Source organism: Pristiophorus japonicus, chromosome 3 (genome assembly GCF_044704955.1).
Source record: "Pristiophorus japonicus isolate sPriJap1 chromosome 3, sPriJap1.hap1, whole genome shotgun sequence".
Lineage (NCBI taxonomy): Eukaryota > Metazoa > Chordata > Chondrichthyes > Pristiophoridae > Pristiophorus > Pristiophorus japonicus.
The window spans coordinates 295,204,766-295,218,210 of record NC_091979.1 but is presented as its reverse complement, the minus strand read 5'-3'; the positions used below and the strand labels follow the sequence as shown (position 1 = coordinate 295,218,210).

General features: G+C 42.0%; 1 protein-coding gene across 16 annotated transcripts in view; it reads right to left on the bottom strand.

The window, feature by feature from the left end:
- The window catches only part of exoc6 (exocyst complex component 6), a 281,622-nt gene that overhangs the window by 102,860 nt on the left and 165,317 nt on the right, over positions 1–13,445 (bottom strand). For 15 of the 16 annotated variants that reach the window (XR_011592777.1, XR_011592770.1, XR_011592771.1 and 12 more), the window contains one exon: positions 12,300–12,441. Coding sequence is in view for 7 of the 16 variants with exons in the window: in XM_070876819.1 (XP_070732920.1) it covers positions 12,300–12,441 (142 nt within the window). In the remaining 9 variants the exon portion in view is untranslated. Of the gene's footprint in view, positions 1–12,291; positions 12,442–13,445 lie in introns of those variants that run through there. The other variant, XM_070876820.1, reaches the window with a different exon arrangement.

The following is a 13,445-nucleotide window of genomic DNA, read 5'->3' as shown; positions in this document are numbered from 1 at the left end:
ACGCTAAGAGGCTGCAGGGTGACTTGGACAGGTTAGGTGAGTGGGCAAACGCATGCAAATGTGAGGTTATCCATTTTGGTGGCAAAAACACGAAGGCAGAATATTATCTGAATGGCGGCAGATTAGGAAAAGGGGAAGTGCAACGAGACCTGGGTGTCATGGTTCATCAGTCACTGAAAGTGAGCATGCAGGTACAGCGTGCGGTGAAGAACGCAAATGGTATGTTGGCCTTCATAGCTAGGGGATTTGAATATAGGAGCAGGGAGGTCTTACTGCAGTTGTACAGGGCCTTAGTGAGGCTTCACCTGGAATATTGTGTTCGGTTTTGGTCTCCTAATCTGAGGAAGGACATTCTTGCTATTGAGGAGTGCAGCGAAGGTTCACCAGATTGATTCCAGGGATGGCTGGACTGTCATATGAGGAGAGACTGAATCAACTGGGCCTTTATTCACTGGAGTTTAGAAGGATGAGAGGGGATCTCATAGAAATATATCTGACAGGACTGGGCAGGTTAGATGCGGGAAGAATGTTCCCAATGTTGGGGAAGTCCAGACCAGGGGACATAGTGTTAGGATAAGGGATAAGGGGTAGGTCATTTAGGACTGAGATGAGGAGAAACTTCTTCACTCAGAGAGTTGTTAACCTGTGGAATTTCCTGCCGCAGAGTTGTTGATGCCAGTTCATTGGATATATTCAAGAGGGAGTTAGATATGGCCCTTATGCCTAAGTGGATCAAGGGGTAGGGAGAGAAAGCAGGAAAGGGGTACTAGGGAATGATCAACCATGATCTTATTGAATGGCGGTACAGGCTCGAAGGGCCGAATGGCCTACTCCTGCACCTATTTTCTATGTTTCTATGACCATGCTCCTATGTCTAATGTATTAGTGCAGCCTGCTAATGCATCAAAGCAATCTAAAAGGTACTCTTGTACCAGGGATAATGACAAGTTGTCAGCAGGACCCATCATGGAGGCTGGAAAGGGGGCATTTGTGAAGCATAACCCACGTGGTCCTCAATAGTGAGGTGCTAACCTTCATGGAAAAGACTTCCTGTTCTTCAACTGGTTTCTCACCTTCCCTGGGGTGGATGATGAGGCCACTGACAGTGTTCAGGAATTGAAGGAAATGGGTGCAGAATAAATTGGTGCCAATATAGACACATGGAAAACTAGTGAGGAACTGCTTGCCAATCCACTGTGGAACTCGCCCTCAAAGTGACAGTCAACGAGATGCATCTGTGAAATATAACCTTATGCCTCCTCAGACAGTACATTTACACAGAGAAGGACTAGTATCCCAAAATACTATTGGTACCACCAAAAACAATGACAACAGGCTATGATGGAGCAGGGAAGAGTTCACATGCTCACAGTAACAGTGCTTTGATGAGTACATTTCTTCCCTAGCAGCTGCAGTTGACCCTCCTTTCTGCCGCTGGCTGGCGCAAAAGAGGGTTGCTTTCTTCTTCTAGGAAGTGCTTCAATACTGGCTGGTACTCGGGTATTGCTGATGTTGCCAACTGAAATCAAGAAGTTGTGCCAAAATATGGTCTCAGCCAACTCATACTGATCTGCACCAACAGGAAAGCAACAGGGACAAAGGGCTCAGTGTTAGTCAGTACTGAAGTTCACATCTTACTGGTGTTGGACAGTATAGACTGTATAACCCAGACCTGGCTAGGGTTAACGATCTGAATATATGGACCAAAGAGGCTATGCAGATGAGACTGCAAGACCCCATTTTCTCAATGCATAAAAGAATACTTTCTCCAAAGTTGATTATTGAAATACATGGAAATAAATGGCTATTACCAAAACATTACAATGCAAAAGTTAAAAAAGATTAAAACAATAGTGAGAAACAGATTTCTGAAACTGGATATTTTCAGTAACCAAAACAGAATTACAAATGAATATGATAGGCACAGTTAAGGCACCACACAAAATCCCACACATGACTCGAGAAGAAAATAATTAAAATATGGCATACAGAAAGCAAGGAAGGAAGGAAAGAATATAGATTCCACTATAGGTTGACAATGGTATTCCCATTCCAGGTTTTGAACCAGGTGGCCCAACCTACTCCCCCATTCTCAAAAGCTTCATCCATCTCCAATGCCTGATACTTGGTTACACTGTTCTCCTTTCCAGACTGTCTCAGTTCTGAAGATACGGCCATGCCATGAACATCAGTGATGTGGTCACTGGAGGTACAAGCGCCTATTCCACTGAGGCACAGTGGTACTTGGCAGACATTAGTGCCCAGAGTGAAGGATTAACTTGCTGAATTAGATTGACTGATCATTAATTGGTTCAGTCAAAATATTAAAGCCTTTGGACAGATAAGCAGGGATCACCAAGTCACAGGGCAACATAATGGACTCATGTAACACATTTGAACCGAAACTCTAATGATTGCTTGTCCTCAGGGAAGAGAGTATGGGTGAAGTACTTCAGCAGCACTTACATAAGAACATAAGAAATAGGAGCAGGAGTAGCCCATACGGCTCCTCGAGCCTACTCCGCCATTTAATACGATCATGGCTGATCCGATCATGGACTCAGGTCCACTTCCTTGCCTGCTCCCCATAACCCCTTAGTCCCTTATCGGTTAAGAAATGTATTCAATGACCCAGCTTCCACAGCTCTCTGAGGCAGCGAATTCCACAGATTTACAACCCGATGAGAAGAAAAAAATCCTCCATCTCAGTTTTAAATGGGCGGCCCCTTATTCTAAGATTATGCCCCCTAGTTCTAATCTCCCCCATCAGTGGAAACATCCTCTCTGCATCCACCGTGTCAAGCCCCCTCATAATCTTATATGTTTCGATAAGATCACCTCTCATTCTTCTGAATTCCAATGAGTGGAGGCCCAACCTTTCCTCATAAGTCAACCCCCTCATCTTGGAATCAACCTAGGTGAACCTTCTCTGAACTGCCTCCAAAGCAAGTATATCCTTTCTTAAGGATGGACACCAAAACTGTATGCAGTATTCCAGGTGTGGCCTCACCAATACCCTGTATAACTGCAACAAGACTTCCCTGCTTTTATACTCCATCCCCTTGGCAATAAAGGCTAAGATTCCATTGGCCTTCCTGATCACTTGCTGCACCTGCATATTAACTTTTTGTGTTTCATGCACCAGGACCTGCAATTTTTCTCCATTTAAATAATAACTTGCTCTTCGGATTTTTTTCTACCACAGTGCATAACCTCACACTTTCCAACATTAGACTCCATCTGCCAAATTTTTGCCCACTCACTTAGCCTGTGTGTCCTTTCGCAGGTTTTGTGTGTTCTCCTCACACATTGGTTTTCCTCCCATCTTTGTATCATCAGCAAACTTGGCTACGTTACACTCAGTCCCTTTTTCGAAGTCGTTAATATAGATTGTAAATAGTTGGAGTCCCAGCACTGATCCCTGCGGCACCCCACTAGTTACTGGTTGCCAAGCTGAGAATGAACCATTTATCCCGACTCTCTCTTTTCTGTTAGTTAGCCAATCCTCTATCCATGTTAATATATTACCCCCAACCCCGTGAACTTTTATCTTGTGCAGTAATCTTTTATGTGGTACCTTGTCAAATGCCTTCTGGAAGTCCAAATACACATCCACTGGTTCCCCTTTATTCACCCTGTTCATTACATCCTCAAAGAATTCCAGCAAATTTGTCAAACATGACTTTTCCTTCATAAATCCATGCTGACTCTGCCTGACTGAATTATGCTTTTCCAAATGTCCTGCTACTGCTTCTTTAATAATGAACTCCAACATTTTCCCAACCACAGATGTTAAGCTAACTGGTCTATAGTTTCCTGCTTTTTGTCTGCCTCCTTTTTTCAATATGAGAGTTACATTTGCAGTTTTCCAATCTGCTGGGACCTCCCCAGAATCCAGAGAATTTTGGTAAATTACAAACTTCATCCAACACAGGCCTGAAGTCTTTCTGTGCTTTCTCTAATATGATAGAAGGAATAGGTAAGCAACCAATGCTAATAGACATAGAAGATCCTCCACAGAGGGTGACATAAGGTGCAGAAAGTGGAAGTCACATGGGTCCTGGCTAAAACATTTTAGCAGACTTACCTCAAACATGGTAAGTGAAGGACAACAAAGAAAGAAATAATAGGAAATGGTAGATAGATACAGCAGAGCCATCAGTATCTGTAAAGAGAAAAGATGGATTAAGGTTTTAAGTGTGAGATATTTCATTAGAACCGCTTGCAACAAATGATCTACACACCAAACATGAATCCATCTTTTCTCTTTGCAAATGTTGTCAGGGCTGCTGTGTTTCCAGTATTTTATCACCACAAGGAATAAGCAGGGTATTCCTGGTAGTTGTGAGAGTCAGTGGGCTTAGAGTGAAACAAGGTAATTTGTCAGTCAGATAATTGTTCTGTTAAATTGTATATATTACATTGTTTTGGATCAACACTATTTCTTGCAAAAGCAAATTTCTTAGAAATTTTGACTACCAACAGAATTTAGACATTCTAATTTACTATTATGCCTCTTCCATTAACTTCTAATTGAAATGGGTGTATAGCCTGTTTTAAACCACAGTAAAATAAGCAGTCTACTCACAAAGACAACTCTCTCCCAATGTGTTTAAAATCATGTGCTAGGCAAATCGATAAACTCAGTCTATGACATTCCATTTTCTTCCTACAGTCAAAGTCATGGGGCCGAAAATTGTGGCCTCATCGGGTACGTACGAAGTGCGCTCGGATCCGGCAAGGCCTTGCAAAAGTCAGTTCTCGGGACGTAATGCGCATGCGCCGAGAACCGGCTTTTCTGATCGGTCAAAATTTCTTCAGACAGATTCTACGCATCCCCGCAGGAAGGACATCCGCGCAGCAGAGATTGAGCTATTTGCCCAACTCATGTCCAGCGAATGGCCTTCAAACTTTTACACCCGGTAAAAGCAGGTGTATAGCTTACTTTTACCAGCTTCTAAAACAGGAAAATTTAATTTAATGATTCATTTTTAAATTAAAAACCCTGTCCATTAAGACAAGTTTTTTTTTCCCAAAAAATGTTTTTCTAAAACATTTAATTTCAATTAATTTTAAATGTGTGATGTGTTTTTTTTTAAATTTATTCTGCTGTGTTTCTTGTTTTAGGGGATTATTCTCATTGATAGTAATGGGAGGTCGTACAAAGTTCCTATTATTATCAATGAGAATACTAGATAGTGATTTGTTCTCCAGACCCACGCGATTCCAGCAGATGCATTCGTACATGAAAGACACCTTCCTGTGTGTTGCACAGCGAATGAAGGCCTCCTACGTTTCTCTGGGACCAACTGGAAAAAAATTCGGATCAGAGGAGTTTGTACGAAGGAAGCTTCCGATCGCAATTTTCGGCCCATGATCGGTCTTCTTTCTTTTGCCCATTTTAGTTGTTGTGGACCAATTACTTAACTCTTTTTGGCGCCACGCTGCCCATGGCCGCCACTCGCCGCGTCTTTTATGGCCCTGATCTGCCACTGATGGTCTCTCGCAGGTCGGGGCCGCCACGCTGCAAGATACAGCAAGAGCTGGTGCAGGAGGGCGATGGCAGCGAAGAGGGACATCATCAAGGTCCAGGTCAGTGATTGGAGTGTGCGCAGGTACAGCAGGAGCGGCGAGGTCGGGTGAAAGAGTGGCAAGAGATTGTAGAGGGACGTGATCGGGACCCAGGAGAGGCGCGAGTTTGGGACCAGAAGAGGTGAAGGCCCAGGGGAAGCACGGGCCAGCCCACACTGCGATATGTGTGCACACTAGGTCCGTACAGCAGAGCAGAGGTCTCCAGTTGTCTTTCCAGTAATCCTTGCCACTGGACCAAGATCTCGCTCTGTCAAGCCTGTGTGGTGGCTGGTGTGCAACAGCCACCACCTGGTGGCTGGTGTGCAACAGCCACCACGTTAAAAACATCCACGCACAGGCATCTTCCAAATGTAGTTCGGGATCTGGAATTCTGGTCCTTCATTGAAACACCTGTGAACTCACCCCTTTTTGGCATGGAAGCAAATCATCCTTGTTTTGAGGGACTGCCTATGATGATGATGATGATGACTTAACTCTATTATGTACTGTTTTTCTGAGCAACATTTAATTGGAAATCTGTATCATCCTCGATTCCGAGGAACTGCCTAAGAGAAGTATCATTCCCCACAGTTTTTTCTGCCCAGAGGGATGGTACCTGGAACACAATGTAGGATTGGGAACAAATGCCACCTCCCATGGTGTAAAAATGTGTGGCTAAGTGGATTTTGCACAGCACAGTAGCATTGCTAAGGAACTTGTGACTGAGTACTGCATTGCAGAGTAAATACCGAAATGTATTTGTTTATAAAAACATATTTGAGTTGACCGTTAACAAATGAAACTTTCGTGAATAAATTTAACTGAAACTAGATGAGAGTTTATTTTAATGTATATCTTGTTTAAGCTTCTGTATTTGTTATTGACTTATGGAATAACTCTGGCTTACAAAAAGGTGGCAGGATTTCAATCCAGCTGACACTTAAACATAACATGACTTTCAGTAGATACCATTCCTCTTGTGCAAGTTAAACCCTTAAGCACATTTATCAATTACAGTAAAGGAAGCTACCTGCCATTTGTGAGTTATTTGCACATACAGGGTGCTAATGGAAATGTCACTGTTGTGACCATTAATCCTGAAAATGTCATACACAAAGACTGGAGGAGGGCGATAAGTTCAAACATAAATCACAGGCAGCACAGTGACGTCTGGAATGTACATCTGACAGTAGCCACGAATGCACAACAAAGTAAGCTTCAACTATTTACTGTCCTAGCAGTCTTACTCTAAATTTCAGTCAATTTGTCCAAGATTTTTAAAAAACACAAATTACGATAGCCAAAATTACTTTGAACAGAATTCACTGGATTTAAATCCAACAACTTTTTCAATAAACTTTGTGCTTATTTTGTAAGATATCCTTCAACCTATTAAATGCAGCAATGTATTTTACTTTTTAAAAATTCTATTAATGCAGAAATGTTTTATTCATTTATGCATATTGAAAAACTTTGCTCTGAAAATATTTGCTTTCATCAAAAGGTCAACTGGTCATACACAACTATAAACATTCAAACTACTTTAGGATCACCGTTTACTTAAAAGCATGATGTACTTATATTTCAGGTTCAGTTTCCCCTGACCCCACAATGAGTCTCTGCTCCCATCTCCCTACATGGGTGCCCACTGTCCTTCGGTACCTTACTGTAGCATCTAATCTTCAGTCATGAGCTTACAGAGAGTATCACCAGGTTTTTTGACCATGAGTGAGAAGGACAAAGGATGGGAAGGGGATGAAAATCACAGCCAAGCCTAACTGGATATGCACACATATGCATTTCCAGCAGAGATTGGAAGAATCCAGGCCAATTCTCCTTCAGAAGTACGGAGGCCAATTGTAGCACCCAATCACAACGCAAAATTAACAGCAAGGGATTGAACCTGAATGTTGAGTCTATTTATGCAATTTTAATTTTTTTAAATGAATTTAGAAGCTAAAGTTGCGAACAATTATTGAAATTAATCTGTTCATAGTGCTTTTCTTCATTGAACAACAAAAAAAGTGATTTTTCTTTTGATTGAAAACAAAATAGCAGGACAACACCAAATACAAAGTTAATGGCATTTTTGAGGCACATCGTTCAAACATAAATATTTTAACTCACACCAAGTCCCATCTACCCATCACTTCTGTGCTTGCTGACCTACACTGGCCCCAAGTCCTGCAAAGCCTCAATTTTTCAATTCTCATCCTGATCTTTAAATCCCTCCATGGCCTCACCTCTCCTATCTCTGTAACCGCCTCCAGTCCTACAAGATCTCTGCACTCCCCCAATTTTAATCACTGCATCATTGGCGGCCGTGCTTTCAGCTGCCTAGGCCCCAAGCTCTGGAATTCCCTCCGTAAACCTCTCTGCCTCTTTCTTGTGACTCACCTTGGGATGTTTTGCTACATTAAAAGGTGCTATAAAAATGCAAATTGTTGTTGTTGTTGACACAAGTGAAGGTGTTAGAAAAGACGCATCCAATTTGAGTGATTTTTTAACTTTTACATATTTCTACGGATTTTCTTCTAGAATATGTTTAAGTCCACTAAGTGAACATATGGTTAAATAACGAACACAAAATCACACCCTGGGCATCCAGTGGCATCACCACCTATTAGGTCTGAATTTTTGAAGATCTTCCGACTTCTTTTAAAATCGTTCATGAATTCATTGCCAGCCAAGGCAATAAATTCATTCCACGCTGACAAGCATTCTGCCTTCCCAGCCTACTAAGTGTTGTACCAGTGGTTGAGCACAGAGAGGGCTTCTTCCTTGTTAAACAAAGATGGATCTTGACTTCGGCCTCTAGCAGCCCCTCCTAATTGAACCTCTAGGATCTCCTGCTGTAGTGAGTATACAGAGGGGCTGCTGTGATTTTAAAAACACAGAAGCTCCAAAGCCCCAAACTCCTGGCCAAAGCATCTCTGAAAGGAGGAGGAGGAGACTGAAGGGGACGACAAAAGGTGAACTCATTGAAACAAACTGTGAAGGAGAGTGAAAAATTGCAGTGGGAAAGGGAGAGCCAAGAAATTGCAGAGTGAAATTAAATTTCAAGAAAAAGCCTCAACAGAGGAAACCAGGAAAAGATTGGTTATCCACAACAAATGAAAGTCCAGCTACTGCAGTGCAAATTAGGAATGGTGTTACTGAAAGGAAAAATAAAAAATTCAATGAGAGTAAAGTAGAACCAAGAGATTAAAATAAAGCAAGAGGTCATTATCGATGTCATGACCGAATCAGAATCAGCCAACTGCAGCATTGTTTCCCACCAGATCATTCTCCCTGTGGAACTCAATAATTGCTGGAAAGCATGCCAGTACTGCACTATACAAAATGCATCTAAGGAGAGCCATAAAAAACACCCCCCCCGCCCCCACCCCCACCCCCCCCACTGCATTTCGGACGACAAGGAGCCCTGATGGAGAGCACAAGGAAACCAGCCCCAATATTTGAGCTCATCAGTCCAGCCAGTACAACAGGAGCGGGAAACCAAGTAGTTCCAAAACTGGTGCAACATTCATAGCACAGTGGCCAACGGCACCAACAATGCCTGAAATAACTGACCACTAGCCCCAGACCCCTCCCCATGCATCATCTGCTAGAAAAGCAGAGAGATCTATAACTATGCCAGTAAGGAGACCCTCTACAACGCAGGTGAAGCGCTCCCACTGGCACTTTAACAGTTCTTTACCTGAAAGTGAGTGCTGCTAAGCCCAGGCACTCACCCCCAACAACCCTACTGGCAGTCTGCACCACACAAGTCACAATGGAGCCACCAGCCTTTCCAACTACAGAATAGCTGCCCCTCCCAGTGAGCCTTTACACTGTCCAGAATAATAAAAAGTTAAGGACCCAGTGCACTCCCTGGGACAATGGACGCAGACCACCCAGGAAGACAGTGCAGGTTTTTACTATCCTCCGTATGAAAAAGTGTTTCTTGATTTCACACCTAACTGGCCGAGTTCTTATTTTAATATGATGCCCCTTGCTCAGAATTTCCCCACCAGAAGAAATAATTTCTCTGTATCTACCCTATCAAAGCCCTTTATCTTTCCCTAGACTTTGATTGTGTGTCAGCTGTGGCTCAGTGGTTAGCACTCTAAGTCAGAAAGTTTAAGTAGCACATAATCCAGGCTGAAATTTCAGTGCAGTACTGAGAGAATGCTGCACAGTCACAGGTGCTGGCTTTCAGATGTGATGTTAAACCGAAGCTCCGTCTGCTCTCTCAGGTGGGCGTAAAGGATCCCATTGCACTATTCAAAGAGAAGTGACTGCTCCCCACTGTCCTGGCCAATATTTAGCTCTCAATGAACATCACTAAAAGAAAGAGTTTCGCTGATCATTATCTCATTGCTGATGAGAGATCTTGCTGTGTGCAAATTGTCTGATGCATGTCCTTAGATTACATGTGACTACACTTGAAAAGGACTTAATTGGCTGTAAAGCACTTTTGGATGTCCTGAGCTTCTGAAAGGCACTATATAAATTCAAGTTCTTTCTTTCTTTACTCTCTTTAAATCACCCCTCAACTGTCTAAACCAAGTTTATGCAATTTCTCCTCATAATTTAATCTTTTAAGCCATGGTATTATTCTGGTGAAACTATGTTGCACCCCTCTAAGGTTCAGTGCCCAAAACTAAACAGTATTCCAGATGGGGTCTGGCCAAGGCTCTGTAAAACTTAAGCATTCCTTCCTCACTTTTGTGAACCAAATCCCTTGAGATAAAGGCCAGCATTCCATTAGCCTTTCTGATTGGTTTTTGTACCTGTGCACTAGCTTTTAGTAATTTGTGTACATGGGCACCTAAATCCCTTTGCTCCTTCATTGCTCTGAAGCTCGCACAAAGAAGAAAATATTCCAATTTGTCTTTCTTGGATCTAAAGTGGATGACCTCATACTTCCCCACATTGAACTCCATCTCCTTCATACTACAGTGGGAAACCACCAAAACAGTCTTCAGGGGTCATATCATCACATTCACCTCCACTAAAACGCATAAAGGACTGCAGACCCAGAGAGACAAAAGGTAAAGGATTTAGAAACTGAACACAAAAGGCATTGAATGGAGAGCACTGAAAGGCGCAGATGCAGGCCAGAAGGAACTAAATAGCCTCCTATCAATGGGTGCTGAAAAGCTCCTCCGGTATATCAAAGCCAAATACTACAAATAGATTGACAAGCCGGCGAAACTCCTCGCATATACCCTTCAGCAGTAAGTGCATCAATTGAGTCAGCTAATGTAACCTCACCTCAGCTCCTATTGAGATGAACGCAGTTTGCAAACTATTACATCTTACTCTATCCCTTGAATACCGTGGACGTCACAAGAAACTGCACAATACCTACCCGACCTCCCCCTCCCCAAACTCTTAGAAAATGCCGATTCCTGCCTTTAGTCAGCATGCTTCCAGTGGCAGTAGAAAGCCACCAATTCAGGAAAACATTGGCGCCTGATGGCTCACCTATCAGGTTCTACAAAGCCCTACTCCCAGAGCTCATTCTTCCCCCACTGAACCTCTTACACTATTTGCTAGAGACATAGACACTTTCAGCGTAGTCACAATCACATTAATACATAAAAAAGGTAAAGGATTCAGTACACATTATATAGACCTATATCACTCCTTAATATTGACTATAAAATACTAACCAAGATCTTAACCTTCATACTAGATGCAGTAACTGTGGGCTGCTCCACACAAACCTGACAGGCTTCATATGGGATTGCTTCGAAGGACAATACCAGATAACTGTTCAATGTGGTGGACCATGCAATAGCACTAACACATCTGCCTTTGTACTCTCCTTGGATGTCAAATGGCATGTCCTTCTTGCAACATTCAAGCGAATAGGTTTTGGTGATACATTCAGGAGGCGGATTATAATCCTGCATTTGCAACCCTCTCCTGTTTGCTGTGGCCATAGAAATTATCAAAGTGAACCTAGGTATCCATGAGGCAAGGAGAAGCTTATAGATAGAGAGGATAAAAAAATCAGATACAAATAGAAAGATGGAAAAGAAAAGGACAGACTTGCATTTATATAGTGCCTTTCACGACCACCGGACGTCTCAAAGTGCTTTTGAAGTACTTTTGAGGTGTAGTCACTGTTGTAATGTGGGAAACGTGGCAGCACAGCAAACTCCCACAAACAGCAATGTGATAATGACCAGATAATCTGTTTTTGTTAAAATGGAAACTGTGTGACAGGCATACAGATAGACAAAGAATGGGGCTCAAGCAGAGGGAGAGAGCAACACAATTTCTTTTTAACAGGCTGAGGAAAAGTCACAACAAGGTACACACAGTTCTTTTAAGTTTTTCTCTATGAGCAATGCCACAGGAGATCAACCTTGTGTTAAAAATATGGGTACAGTATTTTTACTGTATAGAGAAATACCACCAACAATGATTCCGCAGGATCCTGTAAATCCCCTGGGAGGACAAACGCACCGTTAGCGTCCTCGACCAGGCCAACATCCCCAGCATTGAAGCACTGACCACGCTTGAGCAGCTCCGCTGGGCAGGCCACATTGTTCGCATGCCACACAAGACTCCCAAAGCAAGCGCTCTACTCAGAACTCCTTCACGGCAAACGAGTTTTTCAACTCTAGTAGTAGATATACCAACATCTGGCATTAGCGTGAACTCCGTTTGACCAAATTAATGAGGTTAAAATCACTTGTTCAACTCCATTAGGCTAAATAAGTTCTACTTACATTCACACTGAATAACATCCAGATTGAACTGCTGAATGGCTCCCATGCTTATCTGCTTCACCTCAGTATCCAGAAGCATTTGCATCAGAGATGTGGATAGGTGTTTACAGGCCGACATGCATGCTGTTTGGGCTACCTTTCCCTGGAAAAAGTAAGGCATTGAGCAAAATTAGCTTAAGAGCAAAGTGCAGTTACACAAATACATTAAAAAGAAAAAAAAAAAATATATATATATATATATATATATATATAATAAAAGTCTGCTTAATCCTTTCAGGACAAAATATCTTTAATTTAAAAATGATCCTAATTAGTTTTTGTCACTTAAGACTGATTACAACACATTTGATACAGCATTGAATTGTATTCCAAGTAAATGTAAATGTGAACTATATTACACATTTCACTATTGGGGTAAAATGTTGCTGTAATCCTTAAAGAGTTAAACCCTATGCAGTTTAGGATTTTAAAAAAATTAACAAAAACAGTTAGAAGTTTGATGTGTGATTTTTCTCCCTCTATTGACTGCATACATATTGGAAAAACAAAATCATGAGTGGTTTATGATTAGACAGTTAATGGCAGTGATGATTATATAAATGCACATTATTTCTGTATGTACAAAAAAATGCTTGGGAGACTGAAATGGTATGCATGAACTACAGTAAATTCTTCCAGCCTGTGCCTTACCCAAGGACTGAGAAATCACTTAATTGCTTTTGTAAAGACAGCATGCAAGAACAGTTTGATCTGCCCCCTAGTTTAATATATTAATTGAATTTATAAATGGGGAACAAAGAAATGGCAGACCAATTAAACAAATACTTTGGTTCTGTCTTCACAAAGGAAGACACAAATAACCTTCCGGATGTACTAGGGGACCGAGGGTCTAGAGAGAAGGAGGAACTGAAGGATATCCTTATTAGGCGGGAAATTGTGTTGGGAAAATTGATGGGATTGAAGGCAGATAAATCCCTGGGGCCTGATTGTCTGCATCCCAGAGTACTTAAGGAAGTGGCCCTAGAAATAGTGGATGCATTGGTGATCATTTTCCAACAGTCTATCAACTCGGGATCAGTTCCTATCGACTGGAGGGTAGCTAATAATATAGCTAAAAAAAAGGAGGGAGAGAGAAAATGGGTAATT